The sequence below is a fragment of the Taurulus bubalis genome (genome assembly GCF_910589615.1).
Source record: "Taurulus bubalis genome assembly, chromosome: 20".
Taxonomy (NCBI): Eukaryota; Metazoa; Chordata; class Actinopteri; order Perciformes; family Cottidae; genus Taurulus; species Taurulus bubalis.
Window position 1 is genome coordinate 12083752 of NC_136608.1, and position 23868 is coordinate 12107619.

The 23868-nt window shown below is 44.2% G+C and overlaps 1 protein-coding gene across 1 annotated transcript in view; it reads left to right on the plus strand.

Annotated features, from left to right (window-relative positions):
* Positions 1-23868, plus strand: part of snd1 (staphylococcal nuclease and tudor domain containing 1) — a 158845-nt gene that overhangs the window by 105442 nt on the left and 29535 nt on the right. The window contains exon 18 of the mRNA XM_079235971.1: positions 16420-16561. Within this exon, the coding sequence (XP_079092097.1) occupies positions 16420-16561 (142 nt within the window). The remainder of the gene's footprint in view (positions 1-16419; positions 16562-23868) is intronic.

The following is a 23868-nucleotide window of genomic DNA, read 5'->3' on the forward strand; positions in this document are numbered from 1 at the left end:
TCATGGAACATGGAATCATTACCGTTATTACTTTTCTCACACAAATTACATTGGGCCTCGTGAAGAATTGAGCCTTAATGGCATTTTAGGGGTAAACAGGAAGATTGCACCTGTATTACCAATCGCGTCATCCCTCCCTTCTATCTCTCCATCTATTGCTTACTGTGATTCAAGAAATGGAGGCGTCAACAATGTCCATGACAAAAAGTGATATATATTAATGACACTGCGGGGATACCTGTCTGGTCTTTTTGAGAGGAAGCGGTAATGACAGAAGAAGCTCCTCCTGCCGGGAAGAAAATTAAATGTCCCAGCTCCTCTTGAAAGGATTGAGGAGAGACTTGGTCACTTTTGAATATTAATATTATAAAGTGTCAGGTAATGCCAGATGGATTTCTTTGATAACATATATCTAAAAAGAGACATTTTAATTTGTTTTTTTGGCTTCTTTGTAGAATACGCTGTGAGAAATGCTGAACTTAATATAATGCCTTTGCAGCTTTGGTTATATTGTCAGCTCATTTTGTTCCTGTTCCTTCAATTCCTTCGTTTCAGAATAGTCTATTGTTGGGCTTTATATGAGCAAACTTTGGGTAAAAAAAAGAAAGGCACTTTTTCTGCTCATATAGCGCCAAGTCCTGATTCAACTCCCATGTTATGTACCTGCAAACTACAGAGCAGAATGATACATGCTCTACATATATTACTGGAGAAAAAGTAATGCCCATAGATGTATTTCAGTCTTACGAGTATTGTTTCTTTAATGACTGGGTTTAGTTATACACTGTATTAAAGTGTCAACCATGTGCACAGGCCCTTTTTTTTTTGTTTTAATACCAGAAAACTAATGGGAGAATAAAATAGCATCAGCAGCAACGTTTTTGCTCCGCCATCTCAAAGACGGAGGGCCAGGAGAATCATTATGCCCCTGGTGATTTGCATTTTTCTGCCCTTTCTCAGATGGGCTAAAACGGTGCCAAAAGTTACAGTACATCACCTGTGCACCTTTGGGCAATCTATTTATGCTCGTGTCGCTCGTGTTTCGAATTTAACACAAGTCTTGGCTTCTCTTTGGGTCAACATTATCTATTTGCCACACTGGAACACAGCGCTTTAACTGTAAGTGTCAAAGAACGGGTTTGTACAGTCGCGTGACTCATGGATCAGCCGTCCTCCGCCTGCTGCGGTCAAATCATCATCTGGACCAGCTATTTCTCTGCTCCTTTCAAAACGAACATGTGTTTTTGTAGGCGCTAAGCAGAATATACCACTACGACTGATGAAGATTATGATGATTATGTTAATCCTCAGAAACGGCATTAGAAACCAGAGCACAATACAGTGCAATGCCTCTGCAGCATGAGCTAACTAACAGCGTGTCAGAAAATAACTGATGATTCTAAAGAATTTGCTTCCAGCGCTTCTTTTTTGCTATACTGTATTACCACAGCATATTTGCATTGGTTTAATAAAGTACAGTGTAATGTCATCAGTATTTAATACTGAGCTTGAAAGTGCCGAGCGACACCCTTTAAGGCAGCAGAACACTACTATCAGTGGCTCGGGAGAGACCCTATCCCATCCTGGAAATCATCAACACATTCAGTGCGTGAACGTTTGGCCCCCATTGCCAGCGTGTCAATACACACACATGATGAAGGTTGCAGGGTTTTGTTGGCAAGTGTGAAAGGACAGCAGGATCACAGCAAGGGGACATCAGTGCCTGCAGGGTGGCCACAATGGGAGAGGTGACCCGTGTGAGACCTCACATCTCTGGAAAAGATGGAGAGGACTGTACCACACATTCCCATGCTTCCGTGTGTGTGTGTGTCTGTGTGTGTGTGTATTTTGTCTTTGCATTCATATGTGCACAATGTGTGCAGAGGCGTGCTTTTGCGTGGGACTGCATACCATTACCGCTCCGTTTGTTTACTATGCCATAATCTTTGTACGCTTGTTTACGTGTGTGTGAGTTCACTCCTGCCTTCACATCTCTCTTCTCAGCACGGCATGTCCGAGATGAACCACCTACCACGCTACGGAAGAGCTGACGGAGGCTCTTTCGTGGGGCTATAAGATTACATAATACGATGCTCGGTGCGCTATGTACACATCTGCACACAAACAAACAAACTTGGTTGCAGATGGAGGGAGGCGCCCACACGTGCGCACACCATACTCTGACTGTCTCTCTCCTGCTTACGCGAACACACTTTGAGCATGTGCAGACCGACGGTGCAGACACAGACGTACGCATGGAAACGCTCTCCGGTGACACCCCCCACTGTAGACGGCAAGCTGGACCCTTAGTGCCCTGAGGCAGAGAGACAAAAAGACAGAAAGAGATCAGTGGACCCAGTGATGTGTGTGTTATTTACACCCCAACCCCCAGTCTTCTCTCTCTCTCTCTTTTTTTACTCTCCCTCCCCATCTTCATCCTCTTTCCCCCCAGTTCCAAGTTGCAAATTCAGCAGTCTGTCAGCTCCACTTGCAGTCTTGTGAATACACATGCAAACATTCTTCCCATCTTCATCTGCCTCGTTCTCCCTCGACAACCGAGCTTGTGCGTTCGTGCACACGGCCGTCCCCTGCAAACTGACGCGTACAAACTCGTTTTGATGAGCAAGAACCTTTAAAAAAAAAGCTATACGCACTTAATGAAGCGAGTCCGTCTCAGCAGTCTCACCTTCTTGCATGCTAAATTATACATTCACATGAGTTGCAGGATTACACGCTGACTTTGAAGATGTCATCTTAAAAAAAATTGTCCAGCCTCAAGGACATCAGGACAATCCTGAGCGACACTCACCCCTTAGATGAAATATTCTACTTGATGAAGCATATAAACAGGAAGTAGGCCTTTTTTGTTGCGCAGCGTTTTGTTTCGTGTGTGTGTGTGTGTATGTGTGTGTGTGTGTGTGTGTGTGTGTGTGCGCGCTTGCTTCTTCGTTGCAGCAGTGTGCATATGGTCCTTACTGTCCTCGTGTCATTGTGCGTCTATTCACTTTAAGTTGCATGTGTGTGTGTGTGCATGATCTTTGTTACGTGTATGATCCTGCGCATGTGTTTGTGTGCATTTGTCTGTATGTCCTTGGCCTTGTGCTTTCCCTTCTCCAGTCATGCACAGGATTCTTGCGGGCTCTTAGCAGAGGTCCTCGGGGGCAGGTTTGCGGCTGCCTCTGGTTCATCAGTGCAGAAAAACTCAGGCAGTCCCCCCCCACCACCACCCCACTGCAAAACCCCACCCATTCACCCTGCTCTCTTGAGAGAGGGCTGAGGCCACAGAGAGAGAGAGAGAGAGAGAGGGATGAAAAGAGTGAGAGGAGGTGAAATGCTGGCAGAGAGCATAATTTGATATGACATAGTGTGTTGCATTATGGCTGATTAACACATGCTCAGCTCCGCCACCCGCACTAGAAAACACAAACCCCCAGGTCTTCCCGCTTGCCTTTCTCCGTCCCCCTGCCTCTTGTATCTTGGGGCTTCCCTTTTTTTCTCTCTCTCTCTCTCTCCCTCCTCTGCCCCAATTCCTCCACCATCTCTGCGACTGCGCGTGTGAAGGACATGCACTGACTGGAGTTGGGATTATTTGTTCTCCTTATTCTTTCTTCTTTGTGGTCGGTCCCTTCTGGGACTATGTAAGGAGACACTTTTCCACTTGGTTTGCTGAGGACTGGTTGTGGCTGACTGCTTCTTACCTCCACTAGAACGAGTGCATGGAATACAGGCAGTGAGCCTCAGACTGCAGTGATTTGATTAATCAGGGACTGCAAAGTTTTTTTCTTCTTCTTTGTGCAACAGCCGTTAATTAAATCAGCAACACGGGTGTTCACCTAAATGACATATTACGATATTTTTGTATTTATTATGATATTTTTACTTTAGCTACTTTTTAAACCATAATTTAGACAATAGCCGAGTGAGCCTGTACTGGTGACATTCCCGTAACCTTGCAGCAGTTTGCACAGACAACCCTTCCGTGATGTATTGGCCGCGCTGTTCATGTGCACATCCATTACGGGCACAAGCAGTGATGACATTTTCCCCCCCACAGATAACTGACATTTATTTATTTTCGGAGTCATCGGGCAGATGCTGTGAAAACATCAAGTCCTCACATTTTCTCCCTGCTTCAGGTGTCCTCTGTAATCGTCCTTGTTTAATCAGGGGAAGAAAGCAAATGGTGTGGGCTCTCCACGTTGGCAGTAAAATAAATAAGACACGCGCAAGTTATAGTCATTTAACCGCACTTTGACATTTTTTAGGGCCCCTGCTCGCAGCCACACTTAACTACATTTAATACGGGTCGGCAGTGAAATACCCTTCCCTTGCTTTTTCCCCCCTCCCTTCTTCCCTCGCGTTTCTCTGGTGTGTAAAGAAATGCTAAGTATTTGTTTCTTGAGGGCATCATTTTAAATGCTCTCTCTGCCGGTTGGGATATTCAAACCTTGCCCTAATTTAATGAGTATTTAAGGTCAGACCCTGTTGACATTACCCCACTGGCCTGTTAAAGGACCACGACATGCGCTCGTTGCCTCTGACACCTGTGGCCTTGCTGAATATGCGTTATTATTTAGGCTGTTTGTTTCCAATATGCACACAGTCTTCTGGATTCATCTCGGCTGAGGCAGATCAGATCAGTCTACTCCGAGCCAGAATGGGGAGAAGAAGCCTGGAGCCAGTGTGGATGCTAACGCCTCATCGCTTCTCTTTATTACCTGCTCACAGACACTGAGTCCTCCACACGTTGGCAGGCCGGTCTTGGTTGAGCAGCCAATTCCCCTCCTAAATGCGTTTGCTTATTTATTATTTTTCTCTCTGTGCGCCTCATGACAGCTTCTCCTGTAGCTCTCATTCTTGGGCTTTTCTCTCACTTTTTTTCCTCCCTCTTCCAACTCCTCCGCTGTTTCTCTCCCTCTCATTCGTGCGTCTTTGCTCCAGTAACAACCCGCTATCGTTCCCATCTTTCTCTTTTCCTTTTTAATTCAACCTCTCTCCGGCTCCCTTAGTTTCTTCCTTCTTTTTACACTTTCCCAATCTAAGCCCCGAATTAGGCATCCTATTTATTATTCTCCCCTCACCTCACCTGCTCTCTAATGCCTTCTCTCTGTAAGGAGAATGCTAAGTGCATTGATTCATTGATGCAATTTTTTCTTTTCTTTTTTTCTACTACTGTCCTCTGATCTTTCTAAAGGCACCTCCTTTAGATTTCCAACAAGAGCACCCACACAAAACTTCTCCTGCTCATTGGTCTCATGGGGGATTGTTTGCTAATGCGGACACCATAACCGCTCTCTGGGCTACAATGGCTCGCTCTTGTGTGTGTTTCTACATTCTTGTGTTTGCAGTTTGCTGCATTGTTTGTGCGTCACACTCCACGAGCACGGGGAGGATACGAGCCACATTGCTGCCAACTGCAGATGGCAATACCTGTCCGCTCAAGTTTTATCGGCGAGACTCATATTTTAGTGTCTGCAGCGGGCCTCTCGGGATTGTCACACTGTCCAGCACAATGAAATATGTTCTCGTGACCCTAGTTAAGTCATAAAATGCCAGTGCACCGCGGATGCCACTGCTGGTTTGTGGAAAGGCATTCAACATGTGTGTTAAAGCTCGGAGAAAATGCCGGCCCTTAATAGAAAATAGATGGGTCCTTTTTCATGGGCTGTCAACCTTGGAGCACGTTGACATGCGGAAAGAGGAATAGATGGATGAATAAATGGAAGCAGGGAGAGATGTCGGATCGGGAGGGCTGCTGTGTTGCTTTGAGGATTACACCGGCTGGATTTTGCGTGAGTCATGCCGTCATTATTTTAAGATCATTGTTTGAAATAATGAAAGAATTGGATTTTCTGACGCACCTTTTCACAGTTTAAATGTTTCTGAAGGCTCTGCACCACCATTTCAAACCAATACATTCTATTTTTAATTGATTTAGCCTTTCCATAATAGGGTTAAATATTTAAAGAAATATTTTGTTAGGGCGTATATGGCACTGTTTGTGTTTTCACTTCTGCATCCTCCACATTGTGTGTTTGTCTTTGGCTGGCCATCAGAGGTGTGGCTGGCTTAATCCATCTCATCAGTCAACCTAAGAGGGAGGAAGGGTTTATTAACGGGGCGGACAAGGCACCTGAAATATCTTAGTGCCTGTCCTCCTCTGTCGCCTCCTTGTCACCAACATGACACATGTTTTTTTTCTTCCAAAGATCCAGGTTTGAGATAATTCGCGATGAATTCGTATGTTCCACTAGTAATTTAGGTCAGTCAACTGCTACTGTGTTCAGCCTCCCGGTTGGCTAGCCTGCAGAAAACACTATAAATCTAGAGAATGGGACCACTCTGCTGGTTTTGTGTTTTTGTGCATTTTACAGAGTCTCTCTCTCTCTCTCCCTCTCTCTCTCCCCCCATCTCTGTCTCTCTCTCTCTCTATCGCCTCAGGGATAGACAGTTACATAAACAGGCTCTCGTCATCACTGCACTTCCGATTCCCGCTGTTGTACCAGTCTCTCTTAGCCTCTCGTTTGTTTCCTCTCGTGTCTTTTTTCCCCCCACGTAACTTTCCCTCCCTGCTTATTTCTGCGGCGTCATCTATGTGTCAGCGTGGCTCTCGCCGAAGCATTTCGCATGGTTCCGATATGTCACTTTAGGCGCAGCATTTTGACTCTACAGCGGTTGAGAAAAATTGACACCCGAGGCGGTCGACTCGTATAATTATTACAGAAATCCCAAAAGGAAAGGAGGTTATTTGTATGTCAGTACTTAATGGGGTCATTTGGCGAATTTACAAAACAGGCAAAATTCAATAAATGCCTTTAGTGCTCTGGGTTCTACATTTTAGGGCTGTTGTAGCGGTGTTGATTGCATGCCTTTGTTACAAGATTAGTTTGGATTTGTTCTCTGACACACGCAGAAGACGGTCTCTACTTTTGTAGTCCTACAAGGAGGCTGATTAGCTCAGCTGTTTCTCAACCTGGGAGAGCAGCACCAGATCTTTGAATCTCCTCACAAGATGTGCGAAGTGATTCAGAGACTTCAAGGAGCTTTACCCCTGATGTGATATTGCCATCTCCACCCCCCCTCTATTTTCCTCTCTTCCCTCCTGTTTTCACTTTCCACCGTTGCTCCTCGCCATAGCCAGATCCATATTAACCTCTCTGTCACTCTCTGCTATCCTGCATCTCTTCCCATTCCCTTAATCCCCACAAGCTCTGCTGCCCTCCCTCCGCCGCTCCCTCCTTTTCATACCTCTATTACGTTTGCTCCTTCTCAAACGGTGAGTGCGTAGGGAGCGGAAGAACAATGGAGTGGAAGCTGTGATCAGAGAAGAGAAATGATCAGAAATCCCGCACAGAGAAAGGAAAGGAACCGTATAACGCCTCTCAGGAATACCGGTCGTTATGGCAATACTTTGGCAAGCTGACAGACTAGCCGGTTAATTAAAAAGTTGATGAATTGCCTTTTTATTGCATACTTATATATTGTGACATTGAGGTAGTCCTAGTTCTTAATCACCATACTTTAAACTTTTTTTCCATCTTCCTCTCCCAGTTATGCAATTTCCACTGATCAAAAAGATAATCGATGATAATCCGCTTTAATTGATAAACACATCTTACAGGGGAAGGCTGAAAGAACGACAGCGGGTGGAAGGGACACTGGGTGGGCTTAAATGACGTGTACGCATTAATGTACGTTAATTTCAGCCCACTATTAACCCGCATGCTGTTTTTTCCAGGTGGGCGTATTTATAGAAGAAAAAAAAAAGAGACGTAACTTCACCCATTTGGCATCAAGGTCATAAGAATAGCTGTTGTGGTGGGAGTACATGTGAAAGACAAGGGCACGGAGTGGGGAAGGCGTCAAAGCAAACAGTTATCAGACAAAAATCAAGCAAAGCTCTAAGTGCTCGTGTCCCTTTTGTACAAATCTCCCCTTCTAGCAGCGCCTCATTTTTTATTAAGGTTATCATGATACACAATCAGACAAAGTGTTTGTCTTTGCTACAGCTTAATTATTTTGTTTCCCCCTCTCTTTTCTCCGCCTCTCTCTGTCTACGCCATTTGAAGATTGAGTGTGTGTATCATATGCCCTCGCACTTGCAGCTGGCCGGCTTTAATTGCATGCTTATTCCCCAGCGCTGCTTTTGTTTTGCTCTGACGACATCTTGTTTGGCTTGATCCTCTTTTAATGGCGGCGGATAGACGCGCTCACCGGCCCAGTAAAAAAAACTAAACAAGCAAACGCAAACAAAAAGAGGCCTACTTGACATAAGTATCCATTTGCAGGAGTGACTGCCTCCAGGGACTGTGTGTGTGTGTGTGTGTGTGTGTGTGTGTGTGTGTGTGTGTGTGTGTGTGTGCGCGCGCGCATGTGTGTGTGTGTAATGTGAGCAATGCCTGGTTCATACCTCCCTCCGGCCGTCTGGTTTTCCATACCGGTTAAGTAGGGTGGTGCCCATGAGGACAACGGCACAGGTGTATGTTAATGAGTCACCCCGATTACAAATGCACCCACATGTCCTGTTTCTATGGTAACACCATGCCCCCCTAAGTTCACGCGCACACATCACCAATCTCTGTCGGCGGCAAGTTGTCTGTGATGTGCAGCACTAGGTTACCTCTGTTTCTGAACGGTGCGATATAAATAAACGTACTTACTTCCGCACTTGTTGCCGGTAGTTCTTTGTCAGCAGGCCGACAGGTTGAGAAGTGGGAGGAGCTATAACGCGCACGTGTGTAATTGGATCAATTTGTGCCAATTTAAAAAGTGTAACAAGTTAGCACCACGATAGCCTTCGGTCGTTTGCGAGCCCTCGACTAATGCGCGTGTGTGTGTGTGTGTGTGTGTGTGTGTGTGTGTGTGTGTGTGTGTGCGCCGCACAAGAGGGGTCATATTAGCCGTGTAAGCCGGGGTTGAGTAGCCCCGTCGCCTGCCTGCTGCCTCTGTGATGGGAGAACATCTGTTGGCTGTGATATGAAGCTAGGCAGTATCTCTGTCTCTCTCCTTCTCCCTCTCTTCCTCGCTCGCTCCTCCGTTCCCGTTATGAATTCCCCAGCTGCTCGGCTCCCTCCCTTCACCTAAAAACCCTGTCCCACGCCACCTGTGCAACTTTAATGCATAATTTATCTGCTAAGTAACCACATCCGAGAGACTCATCCCTCCATCCCGCTCCCGCTTTCCCTCGCTCCCCCTCACTGTTTGGCTCGGAACGTGAAAGTGGACACTTATTCTCTAATATTCTTATTTAAGAAGATTAGGATCGATCGGTTTCAACTCTGGGATACACTGACCACCACTGGAACTCTGAGTCGACGGAGCCTTAGCGTGAACCTAGGTCTCAGCACTGCATCTCCTTGGGGTGTGTTCTGTGTTTTATTTATTTACTACATTATTTAGAGTTTTTAGGAATCGCAGAATTCTTCAAAAATAGTGTTACTTCCGTATTAAAGTATCTTAGTATCACTCAGTTTCCAGATTCTCCAGATTGTTCTTAATGTCTCAGGTGGTATCTTAACAGCTCAATATGGCTGATTGCAAAGTGCTCCTCGAACACCGGTGTGTTTATACAAAATAATTGCCCTTAGAATTCCTTGTGCGTTCGACGTGTTGAACCAATTGCCTCCTCAAGCGTGATATAGTTGTGCGATTTCAGGTTTTACAGCTCGTCAAATAGGCCCGTGTGCAGCCGGCGCTTTACGTTCCCGCGTCCACGCGCGTGGCCTCGCAGGCCCACCAGCAGTCGTTCTGCCCGCTGCGGCAGGAACGATGTTGCGACCACGTCGTAGCTCAACCCGGACCGATTCTTCCCAAGGCCACAGCCGTGCCTCTGTGCACATACACGTGTTTGTTTGTGCTTAGCCCAGTCTATGTTTTATGATGCAAGGCTGCCATGCATTATTGTCTGAATATGAGGACATCAGGGGAAGGAATGACGAAGAAGCTTGCATACAATAAAACTCGTAAATCAATTCTCCTCCCGCTACCATGGCCGCCCATCTTCCTTCTTGTACTTATCCCACCACGACAAGGTGAGCGATCAGGGTTAATGTACCAAGCACCCCTCTTAACCTTGGAGGTGGGCCTCTTCGGGCCGGGCCGTTGCATTGGGTTAATGTCTTTTCTCTTTACAGTGGAAGAGCGATTGGGCCACCCTGACACCTGTCATTCAACTCCGCCGTCCAATCAAAATCAATAACGACAACATGTCTGTTGTGTCCCTTACATTGTGATCTCTGTACCTCAAATGAACTCTTAAACCGTCAATAAAACCGAGTGCAGCACCCTGGTAGTCCGCCTGTCACTCAGTCAAGATGTGTGGAGTTCTTTATGTTCATTTTTATTATCTTTGTGTTGCTTTTTATTATACAGGTTGATTATTTTTTTATCACATCTAGTAAACAATAACAGCACTTCCTGTATTGCAGCCGTTAACCTTTCAAGGGCAGTGTGGTCAAATTATTTATTGATAACAAAAAGAATAACAAGCACCCTAAATATGGTGAGTTAGGTATTCTTATGAATGGCATATTTTTAAAGCATATACTGTTTACAAAGCGCATACAATTGCATGAGAATGAAAGTTCCTTTGAGGAGGCAGCAGTGTTATGGCACATTGCCCCTCAGTGAAGCAATTGTCGGTCTTGTTGATCATGTTCCACCTCTAATGGCTTTGTCAATACAGACGACACCATCGAGCAACAGGAAATCCAGGGTCTTCCACTTTTCTGCCCCACCAGCCTGTCCCGCTCATGGACGTGACTGCAATGCAGATTTGTAATGAGCTCTTTCTCACTTTGTACACCAATCAAACTCTAAGCTAACAGTAAATTACAGGGGTAACTTTTCTACACAATATCGTGGAGGGAATACCCTGCATACAGAAATAGAACATAAATGCGGAGTTCTAAAGCGGCGCTCTTTGGATAGATTTAAGCACTGAGACTGAGTGTTTTACTACATTGAGTACCAGAGGGATTAGATTTACTGCAAAACGAGTTTAGGCCGTCTTTAACTTTTTTGTTCATTTGAATATGCAGCCTTCACTCACTTCTCAATACGTCTCTTTGATTGTTGAATTGTTGTACGAGTGAAGCTCACCCTGCTAGCATCTAAAAAGGATAAAAATGAGTCGTACAGTAAGTAAATGTGATCCCCCTTCTCTTCTTATGTGAAGCTTTAAGCCTTTTGAAGTGAGCTTCTAAAAAAAAAAAAAAAGTGAACACGGAGAGACCAGAAGAGAGAGAAACGTGCCCTCGGTTGAATTAATTAACCATTCTATCTAAAGGGGATTCATCAGGGATATAATGGGGCCTAAATTGATTTTCAAAGTGCGCTCTTATGACTAACATGCTCCTATTGATTTCAATTGTCCTCAAAGTGTGATTGGCTAATGAATTAACAATAGAATGTTAAGAAGAGAGCCCACTCCGTGTTATCTCCCTCACATTGCTCCACGTCTCTGCGAGTTTGCGACAGCTGCATTGTGTCAGAGGTGCAAAAGTTTGTCACGGGTTGCGAGGGCTGAGCCGCTTGTCCACTGAGGTGTGCTTGAATCATTGGGCAGCGACATGTGCATACCGCAGCTGTCAAGCGCTTTGTGCATGCGAGTGCGGCGGCGAAGCTAAGACAGGTTAATGAGAAATTGTGAAGACGGGGCTATTTAGAACAGTGCTCATAATGTTCTTTTTTTTAAGGAGCGCTCTCTTCCGAGTGTGTCGGTTTGATTAGAAAAGGGGTGTAACGTGTTCTTATTTGCCGGGAGTGTGGGTTCTCAAAATTTAGGTTTTATTTTTTCAGTTCGGAACATTTTGTAAACCAAAGATATGAGTCGGTTTAATTTTAAGCTACTGTACAAATATCTCTCTTAACAGAAGTTTAAACCGAACCTTTTATTACTTTGTTAGTATATTAAGTTGGGCTCCTGCACGCGAACAAAGTGCATTGTTTCTACTTCTGGGTGCAGTGGGGACTTTCGTACCAACAGACCAGAAACACACTCCTAGAATTGACACACTGCCTCCTTTAATCGGCGTTCAAACCAGCCCTCACCCTCTTGTTCTGGCACTGTGTGCGTATTCAGTCATCCATCTGTCTGTGTATTCACCCACCTGTGCTTGTAGGAATCTACTGTATGGATGTAGAACACTTGCTCGATCTTTCTCGGCTGCCGCACTGTTCATCAAATTTCAAAATATTTCTGACAAATCATCACTAAGTTAATCAGCAGCCTACTTAACTCTCCGAAGCAGAGCTGCTCTTGTCAGAGAGCGTCCCTTCCATCAGCGAGGTATCCGGTGTACCAGGCAGGGAAATTAAGACTCCACCAGTGCATTGCTGTAAGGATTAGGCTATAACGAGGTATTTCTCCTTCAGTGCCCTTGACATTTGGCATCCAGGTTTCACTTGTGTAAGAGACCACTTTGGGTGTTAAAAGGTACAGCGGCTGGTGTCTTAGAAAAGCGGTGTTATAGATTTGTAGCAAGAAATAAAAGTAGGAGAGAATGAAAGGGAGAAGGAAAGGGATGTTTGAACCAAAAATGGAAACAGGCCTAAACCTCCCCACACATGATTGAACGTTTCGTCCATGTTGTTCCGATCGTCACAGTGTGCATCAATAGACCCCCATCACCCCATCCTCGCATTACTGGACTCACTTTGGTGTAAGTGTGTTTTGTCATTCAGGAGTTGTGAAGGTCAGCCTAACCTGCCATCTCTCTCAGCTTGGCCTCCATTATTGGGACTAGTTGTCCTTTCAGCCCGAGCTTAATGGCCTGCCGCTTTTCTCTTTTTCCCCATCTTTCTATTGCTCCCCCCACCCTCCTCTCTCGCTCTCTCTCCCCCCCTCTCCCCCTTCTCTCTCTCCCCCCCTCTCACTCTCTCTCTCTGTCTCATTGTCTCTGGCAGCTTGGTGGCTGTAGCGTCTGGCTGCAGTTGCAGAGCAGAAGCAGCAGTCACATACCTGCATTCAAGTGGAACAAACAGGATGGTTGGCTGCTCACGGAAGGTCATCAGCCTCAGGCAGTGTGTGTGTGTGTGTGTGTGTGTGTGTGTGTGTATGTCTATGCGCGCGCACGTATCTGTGCATTTATGTGTGCTTTAAAAAGAGACGAAACTCTACAGAGATGCTAATATTGCGGCGAAGGGGAGTCAATTGACTGTGTCAATGTTTACCATAACAATGTGCCGCTTGTGTGAATTGTGTGTGAGAGAGATTATGCTCATTGATTAACATTAAATATAGTGGGCAGGACTACAAATACTTCAAATATTGTTTCACCAGGCTTTTTTTTTTGGAACTGAACTTGTACAACTTGGGGTAACCACAACCTTTCATGAAAACATTTTCGTCTCAGGCGTACACAACTCCAACTTTGAATTTTGATCACTCCAGCAGTGCTCAGGCATTTAAACGCTACCCAAAGCAAACGGAAGACTGAATGAGATCAGAGGAAGCGGCAATACAAAGACCAATGGTTGAAGATGCCAAATGGCAAAAACTGCTTTTTTTTTTTAAATGTCCAGTAGGAGACTGGTCATCAACTCAAATGAGGAAAATAGCCTTTTTCTTGACTGCAACAGCATACAAATACACAGCAGTTTGTTGCCTCCCATCCACAGCGTCAGAGTAAAGAAAAAAGAAGAAAAAAACACTCAGCGCAAGAGGAACGTTAAAAATAATTCCAGATTGAATGGGAGGCCTTTTTGTGCTTGCAAATCTATGTTGGAGCAGATCTGCACCAGCCCGCCTCTGGTTGTGTCTTTTCATTGACTTTATATGTCGTTGTGCAACCTCTCAATTTTAATCAAGCAGTCTGGTTGTTTCAGCACGCGCAGTGCTTCTTAGAGCAGGAAGTAGAACTTTCAACGAGGCGGCCAATGTGTTTTTCCATCGGTCTTCGTACCTGCCTCTCGTCAGTGACATCCACACTCGACACAAAGCCAGAGGTCAACAGGAAGCCTGGTGGCTGTGCATGGTTTCCAATCCCACCATAAGCCCACCCACTTGCCACCACCCTAAAGGTGCCACATTGATGGCCACCAGTCTAATGCAAGGTGACACACTAATCTTTGCCTTTCCTAATTGGTGCTGCCGGTTTGATTAAAAGCCAAGCCATGTCAGCTCAATTGCAATATGGGAAGCATGTTTATGCTCCAGCATTTGTGACTGTGCATATAATGTGTGCATATGGCTGTATGAAAGTGTGTTACTAGTGCACACGGCCGTCTCCTGCCGTACAAAAAAAAAATCCTGGTTGATCTGGGGGTTTACGAAGCGTGGATGCGTTTTCGGTCTTCATTAACCTTGCTCGCCCTCAATCCCCAGAAATTCTACCTGCTTCCCCCCCCCCCCCTCCTTTTCCCTTCACTTCTCCAGCGCTTTTCCTTTTTTTTCTTCTCTTTTTGCAGTGTTTGTGGCATGAATAATTGAATGTAATTGGGTAGTATGACCCTGTCTTTTCTTAGGTGGGTAGGCAGGGCAGCAGCACTCGGTTCTTCTTTCACTTATTTCATGGGTAACGGCTGGATCAATTCTTCGATGATGACGATTGTTTTTTTTTTTTATTCCTTCAAATCTAATTGACCAATTTCTCTGTCGCTAGCACACACACACACAGACACACAGTTTGCTCCTGTAACACCCTTGCCACTGTACATCACCACATCAATGAGGTAAACGGATAATCTTAGCATGCTGAAGAGCCAGCATATATTAAAAAAAAAGCCTCGGGTATGATTAACTAAGCTTTAACACAAGCGTAGCTCTGCAGATGAGCGAAGGCAGAGTGAAAAATGACAACATTAAAAACTGGCTAATCTAATTAACTTCGATGATACCATGCAGTTAAATAATTAGCCAGACCCTAATTGGCTAATATCACTGTGCTGTAAAAAAAAAGAAAAAAAAAAAAATCAGTCTCCCTCTTTCTGTAACCTTTAAAAGTAAACACTTCCCAAATAGCCTGCAGACAGGAATGGTAACAAGCTGTGCTGCTGCTGCTGCAGCACAAGAAGTTGGAGCACTGTGAAGCTTGGTTGCACTTTTTGACTTTTGCGTTCCCCGCCCATCTTCGCTCCCTGTCTCCTCCTGTACACCTCCTCCACTCCCCTTCATCTGCAGGGAGTTGATTAGCTCACTTTCATCCTGACCATCCTGCGTTGGTGCACGTGCCAAATACCATTTCTGAACTTGAAGCTGTAGACAAACACCCTGTGTTCAGTCTGACAACCACCCTTTCTTTCTGCTGCATCTCTTGCACCCTGTAAACGCACACGTACGCACACGTACGCACACGCACACACACACACACACACACACACACACATACTGACATCCATGCAGTTTGATATGTGGCCCAAGGCAAAGCACTTCTCCTTAATGAGACTCCTGCCCTCTGTTTCTCCTGGGGAGCCGAAAGAGAAGTAACCTTGATGCAGCATCGAAAGGATGCAGCTAAACAAACACACACGCACACACATTGCCATGCTTGTATGGAACCTCGTTTATATTAGTAAAAAAATACATATATTGTATTATTATCACCAACACTACATGGCTAATCTCAAGTCTCGTATTAACCTAATTCTTAGTTTAACTCCCAAGACCCTAAAAAAGGCCACTTGAAGAATTATCTATCAGCTAACATTTTTTACAAAATCTGGATTTCAGGGCTGCAACTAAAGATTATATGAGCAATCAACAATAATCTAGTCTACAATCCAAAACCTAAAGATATTCAGTGACAAATTACAGTTCAAATGATCACATTTAAGAACCTTTACCCAGCAGGTGTTTGGTATGTTCAGTTGAAAAATGACTTAGTTATCAAAACAGTTTCCAGTTGTATTTCTGTTTTTGAACTCTGAACAATCGTTTCAGTCTCTGCTGTGTCTTAGCGTCCATCTGGAGTGCAAACTGATGTCATTTGGCTTCTCTTACCACGAAAATGATTCAGGTTCTAATAAATAGATTCTTACAACCTTTCTTCATTTCTTTGAAACATTGGCTCCTTGTAGCATCATGTTGATTCCGAAAGCTGTGGTAGAAACAATAGACTGTCCCATCTGCTGGCAGCATCATGGGTTTGAGTTTGGCCCAAGATAATGAGTAACAAAAGAGTTTACAGCGCTCGAGTGATACGTCACCAAGCCTGGCTTGTCATGATATTATTCCGGTGCTCTCACAAAGATGCGATCAAATCAGTCATTAGTCACAATTTTGTGAAAAGTATTTTATGTGACACACAATCTATTGTGCTTATTTATACCTTGTGCTTATTTATATATATTTTTGTTGTTTTGTTTCTCAAACGATACAGAGGACAATGTAAAGGGATTCTAGCACCATGTTTGTATTGCAGATATTTGGTATTTGCTGCAGTCACTGACCTGTCTGTGTCCCTTGTGTGTGTGTTGTAGATCTGGGCCAATTATGAGGAGAAACCAGTCGAGGAGGTTGTGTATGTAACGGAAGAGAAGGAGCGAGTGGCCAACTACAGAGCCGTGTACGTCACCGAAATCTGCGACACCCTGCACTTCTACTCCCAGGACGTAGAGACAGGTATGTTCACAACTGTTGTGTCTGTGCATGCAAAGATGTGTGGAGGACTCAACTACTTTTATATATGTCAGATGGACAAACTTCGACAGGGAATACGTGACATCGAAATGGGAATTAGTCAAACTTGAACTTGCTGGGTTAACATGTTGTATTACTCCATCACCGCCATCAATGTGGGGGGCGAACAAGGGTCCGCTCCCTTTTTGTTATTATTTATTTAACACCACGCTGACTTTAGGAATGGCAATTATCGCTGACATTCGCCTCATCCCTTGCTGCAGCATCCCTCCCACCATCAGAGACAAAACAAAGGACGTCCTGCTTGTTATTACTACTGAATGACAGGAATAAATCACACCTTCCCCGCTTGTCACAAATGACGGGGGGAGGGAAGGAGAGGAAAGTTCGGAGATGGGAAAACTAACAATCCCTAGTATTCTCACATGGCTGCTCCCTCTGACTGTGTGTGTGTGTGTGTGTGTGTGTGTGTGTGTACAGTATATATATCCTATAATGCATGTGTGTGTACATGAATGAATGCACACATAATGCCTCCCTGCCTCCCTCCATTCTGTTTTGTTCTGGGTAACGGCCCATCTTTTAGCTGGTATACTTAATGGGCCATCCTCTGCAATATCAAAATGAAGGTGCGTGCATATGTATACACATGTTTCTGTGTTTTTAATTAGAAGTGCATACAGACAGCAGTTTGTTGTCCAAGGCAGAAACGGTAACTAAGCAACACTTTTGCTATTATTGCCTGCACAGTCGATATTTGAAGGTCCACATAATGAGAGCAAATAGATTTCGCTTCTCTCTTTTCAGAGAAATGTGGCATAGCCATGACGGAAAGTGTTTCGGACATTTCTTAATCATCATTATGATCCTGAAAGGATTATTAGGATTTGAACCAACCTGTTCTCGACACCTTGGATTTTGTGACTTCATCATTATCACAAAACACACCAAAACCCGACCTCACAAACTAGCTGGAACAGAACTGAAGCCTACATGCCAGTCACTATCTATCCCTTCATCGCCTGCCAGTTTGTGTGCGGGGAGCGGTATAGGATGCGGTGGTCTTCCTCGCACATCTGGCTTTACTGGCAGTCGACTGTCAGAAGCCATGAAATTGACTTTGGCCACCTCTTAGTTTGCCTCACCGCTGTAATTAATTAATTTGCCTTCATTTACTGCCAATCTGAGCCTAATTATCACTCATACCATAATAATCCAGTCGCACACATGAGTGTTGGAAGCATTTGGCCCTCAATTGTTCTTTTACACGCCCCCTACCAAAGTGTGCACACACAATCTGCTATTCATCTTCTTGCCATGAGCTGTAGATTAAAATCTAAAGCCTGTACACCTCCTCTGGCTGCTTCAGGCTCACTTCTCTGTCAGGAGGAGTGTGGTGTTCAGGGTATGTTTAAGGTTTTATCACTGGGAAGAAGCTGAAATGGACAGTACACGTTAACCTAAGGCCTTCAGCATCACTCACTGTCAGCAGGAAATATGTACAGCCGGACAGCGTTGTGGAATTTCCCCCTATGTTATGGATTCAAAGAGCAAATCAATTTAGTTTTTTTTTTTTTATTGATTCGTTAGCAGATCTTGCGTATATCCCTTTTATCTATAAGGGAAACAGCCCTTGCTATTACTTACTACTTTTCTCAGCAGCAACCTAAGTGTTTCATTTAAATAAATTGTACACAAACTGCATTTTCATACTGCTGCTCTCAGTGTATTTTGACAGGAAAGCTGTGAGTTATTTAATATTTTTCTCATATAAAGGCTTGATTTTTAGATGATCCAGCAATGCTGGGGCCTTTTTTTTATTTTTTTATTCCCCCCCCCTTTAATTGGTGTTCTTCCACCAAGAGGCTTACATGCTAGTTAAAAAAAAAAAGAAAGTGTTATTCTCAGCAGGGAGGCAACCTGACCAGTCCTCACCCCTGCCGCCTCCTCCTCCTCCTCCTCCTCCTCCTCCTCATCTCCCTCCATATCACGTTGTTTGCCCCTCCCCGCCTTCCATCTCTTTTTCTCCCTTGGTCTCTTTCATTTTCGCTGACGCTTCCTCAAAGCTACATTGAGTCATACCAACCCCTTGAAGAGCACATCAAAGTGTTAGGCCCTGTAAAATCATACAAGCTGAGTGCTTTGCAATATCATTACATGTTCCACCCCCCCTCTCTCTCTTCCCTTTCCCTCAATATCTGAAGTGAAGGAATTTATATACTCGCATAAGCTTCGAAGCCGAGTCTGAATTTTATAAATACGCATGTGACGGCAACTGATTGCAACATAACACTCCTCATAAATGATAGAGGGGTTAACATGTGTGCTGCAGTTGATGTTCCAAACCATGTGAAAAAGAATTGCATGTATATGTTATGAGTTTTCTCATCCCGCCTGCGCAGCCCTTTTCTTCAAGACCAATTAACCTCAAACAAATCATGTCTGTCAAGTAATTAATTCAGAACAAAAACAAAAAGCTTGCGCTTCAAATTTCGCACGGCAAGAGATGGCGACAACACTGTGACCATCGCTGCAGTTTTCCATAATACAATGCACCATTATGGAGCATTAATGCAACACTTAGCCCTCCGTGTGTGCAGCCTTTAAACAAGTTGCCACAAAGTTGAACAAACACTTTCCTGATGCAGCTGATCAAAAAGTCGACCTTCTTAGACCCCCATTATGCTGCAAGTTGGATTGTTCACTTCAACAACGCCGACCCACTTTTCTGCTTTCCCTCTGAAGATTCAAAATTTCAGTCAGTCTTTTTGGCAACCCCTAGCAGCACTCCATTTGCCAGTAAAGCAAACCCTTTCATTGAGTACTCCTTGACTTTCCTTGAGATGCAGCACACTTATGATATGGAGTGCAGGGCTAACTGGCTTTCCCCCCGGTCTCGCCCGATGTTCAGTTTGGAAGCCAGCAACATGCTTTACTGAAAGCGACTTGAAGGAGAGAGTAAAACCGTGTTGCCGTTGATGGGTAGGTGCGAGCCAATTTACTTATCTTCAATAATCCACAGCTTTTATTGTGCGAGTAAAACCAATCATGAAAGTTAGCAGTATTTATAGAAACAAAGAATTATTAAAATGCAGCTGGGACCGATAGAGAAAGTCATTGTTTCTGTCTGCAGTTAAGAACCCATTTGTGTCAACCGTTGCTTCAATAAGATAAGATGAGCTTTATCGATTTGACGTGTGAAAATGAAAGTGTCACAGTAGCAAGATGGGAACAAGGAGTGAAATATTCCAGGTAGCATGATAATGCTGACAATATGCAGCATGATGTAGAAACCAGTGTTCATATCGTGAAAAGACAAATACATAAATATTCTAACCCAGTAAGAATGAGGTATAGTAGATCGGGTCGGGGGTCTGTAGAGAGTGCCACATACAGAAGACTAAAAGGGGGGAAACATTTTTTATGAAAGATGAACTTAACATTGATAAAAGCATATGCAGTTTGAAGCAGATGACAGCCGATAATGGCAGTCCAGTAGGGCAAGAGACTAGACGTTGTAAAGTGGGAAGTACATCTGTTTCAGAGCAATAAAGAAGACAAATGCAAAGAAAATATATATATATATATGTAAAAGCCGTGTCCAAACCATAAACCATGTGGGAATGTGGCTGTTTTCTAGGCCAGGATATTTATTTATTATGGTTTATTACGGTCTGCTAAGGGCAGTGGTGAGTAAAGGCTACACAACTGTTGTTGCATGTAAATGAACACACGTTGTCTTCTCAATGATTTTCATATTTTGTGGGAAAATGCAGTTTGTAATATCTTTTCATTCTCCGGGGGTCCAAAGCACTCTCTATTCTTTCCCTCCAGCCCCCTTTTCCCATTGTAATTATTCCCATTTAATTACTCTTAAGTGCTGCTTTTTTTTCCCCTTCACATATGGATATCTTTACCCAAGCTCGATAAGTGATTAATTTCACATTAGGAATGTTTTTTTCCAAGTCACTGAGACGCTTGAGGGATTGCACTCTTTAATCCTCAGTTTATTTTGAGGGTCTTTATCTGTTGCTGTGTGCGTTTTATCTCTCGTTGTCTCACTTTCCTCCTCGCACACATTGTCTCTTCCTGGTAATGCTTTCTCTCTTTTCTCTCCCTATTTTCCTTGTGTGCGTTGCTCTCTCTCTGGAGGCTACGTGTAATTACTGTCAGAGGGGGATCGTCATAGATCTGTGTGACCTTGGACACTAGAAGACAGAGGCCACTCCAGGCACAGAGGGAATAAGTGACTCTCTGATGTACATGGTTGTTGCTCCGCCACTATGCTGGGTCGTCAACATAATTAACCAAAAAAAAAACCTTTGCTAAATATAGCCCTGAAGACTTAATGGGAGTGTAGCCGTAATGGCTGCATCCTGAGCATTGGATGCTCTGCCACTTTTTAATTATTATTTTTTTTTTTTAATCAAAGACATAAAGTGCAGGAGTATTAGTTTCCCTAAAAACTCATAAGCAAGCTGTGTCCCAATTCCACTGAGCGAATGACTTTAGGAAGGTTTGGAATAGAGCTGGAGGGATGAATCGGATCCTTAGTGCAGATATGTAATCCCGTGCACTGATGTTCGCTCCATTCATGTAACGTCTGCTCGTCATCGCCTGTTCTGTATATTGCATACACTCCCAATGTCTGTGTAGAAGTACGATAGGACACTCTTGTTGGATCCTGCCTGCATGGGCCGTCCTGGCCTACCCGCTGTATCACTGGGCAACATTCTGACAGGGGTTTCTTAGCATAGCTAGCAGCCTCCTCCTGATTTGTAGCAACTCAATTGTCACCTCCAAAGGGCTGCATTGCTGGCCCGGGCCCTGACCGAAAAACCCACACATCTCTACCCAGCTCGAGGCTCAGCTGCAGCGGTACATCCTGTTGGCGGTACATCCTGTCTGGTGCTTGTTTCCTGGCATCCATACAGACTCATAATGAGTGGAGTCGTTCCCCCCAACCAGGTGCCACTCCGTCCACATTATTCACACTTCTACCTTTTACACACAGCAGCTGTTCATCACCTAATGATGCTGGACCCAGCTACTGATTGAGCAAGGCAGGCGGGGAGCTGTTCTCTCTGGCTACACTTCAAACCAAGCCCTTTTCTGTCTTTTGAAATTGAATTCCAATACTTTGAAATGGTAGGTTTCAATCTTATTCATTCATGGGCTTGTTTTCTTAACTGCCAATTGACGTTTTTTTTCTTTTTCATATTGGCTTAATTACTCGTCTCCTCTTTGTGTCGGTTCCCCCTTTAGTGTCTGTTTTCCCAGACGACATCTTCGGCCAACATGTCCTCCCCACAGCAATCTCACAGTATCACGGCATCAGCATCTTTCTTTTCAAGTCCAACTTCTATATTAAGAGGCGGCAAGTTGCCACAGTAACACTGGTATTCACAGTGTCTATTTCAACAAGAGGACATGTGAATTACTGTAGCATTTCATATTGATCAGGATGAGTAGCCTGCTAATTGGGTGTCATGTCAAGGCAGCCAAGTGATGATTACTTAATAAAAAAACAAGGGTGCACATTTAGAATTGGTACCACAGTGGTGCCTGCAGTGTTTGCTTCATTTGTTTTTCATTCTGGATGAAATCTTCCCGTGGCAAGTCAGTCAGGGGTTGAGATAATTAACTCCTACAATAGAGCGCTATGAAATGACTTTTCTTTCAAAAGCATTTGAGGAAGTACTTTTGCGGGTTCTTTGTTGAACAGTCTAATTAAAACAATGAAGTAAAGGAACAAATTGTGATATATAAAAAAAGGACATGAATTTCAGACGACAGACAAAAGAAATTCAGCAACGTGCTTAATCTGTCAATTGTATTAATGATTATGTTGAATCGCTTAATGGCCCCATAACATTACGGGAGAATGGCTGTAATTGTTATGCTTTGCATTCATCTTAAAGCTAAAGCCGCTTGTCTTAAACATCGTAGCAGTTTTAATTTAAGTCAGCCCGAGTAAAATGCGTTGCCGTTAAATTTATGAGAGCGCATGTGTACTCAAAAGTACTTCTTTCTGTGTAGAACTTACTCAGCTTGTTGCCCATGTATCTTTTTTGTGTGTGTGTGTATGTATGTATGTATGTGTGTATATATATATATATATATATATATATATATATATATATATATATATATATATATATATATATATATATATATATATATATATATATATGAGAGAGAGAGAGATTGTCTATTATTCGGCTGAAGGGTGTACAAGGCCTTGTTGCGGTGGCCTTTATATATCTACAGTGAACAAAGGAATAAAGGAGGGGAGTTGCAGTAGATGCAGCAGGAAGCTTTCTATCCTCCAATGTCATTGCCTCAGAAGCAATATTTAGAGGTCAGACCCTGCCCAGATGATCTCCCCCCTCCAAAGGCATTCATTATTTAATCAGATACACAACTTAACTTCTAAAAGGTCAGCTCCCCTGTCTGTGTAAGACAGGGTGCCTTGATTTCCGTCGTCTTCATCCTTGCTCTTCACCATCGTAGCGAGCACGATTTGCATTAATGTCAACTTCTGGGTCTATTACCTAAAGCTAAATGGCTGAATGGCACTTTTCGCGGCAGTGATCCACTTACAGGTCCAAATGGGGTTCTCTCCAAAATTGGCTGGGCTCGCACTCCCCGGTCCTCTTCCTCCAATGATGCACAGGGCCATCTTATGAATATATTTGGACTCCTCACAATCAAAACAGAGCATTAGCCGCAGTCAATGAGGCTCGACAGGTGGCAGAGAGCGGAGCAGGAGAGGACTGGTGCAAAAGGAGAGCCACAGATGCCGTCTCTGTTTGGATTTTCAGTGATGGTTTTTCCAATTACAGAAACCGTAATTTGCTGTAAAAGGCTCCAGACTGCCGGGAAGGGTAGAATGGAGCGGGGTAATTGGTGGTGGGGTGGGAGTGGTCGGGGGGCATTGCATGAGATATAATCTATATCACTCCTGTGGGAGTGGAGCAGCATTAGTCAAGCAGGGGGGATCATTTGTTTTTTAGCGTGGTCTCCCTCAACGCTCTGCAGATGCTGACACCACTTTGAACATCACTCAGGAAGCCGTTCTCTTGTCTTGGCTCCCTCCTTGTCACACCATCTTCAGAAAGTGTTCAAATATCCCCAGGTGAGCGCCGGGTTGATTGTTGACCAACCACATGGGGAATTAGACTCATAACTAGCCGTGTGTGTTTGCTTACACACACCAATGCAGGCTTTACCGAGCCAACACTGCACAGAGCCTGTGTTTTGTTGTGTGTCAGTGTTGCCTTTTACCT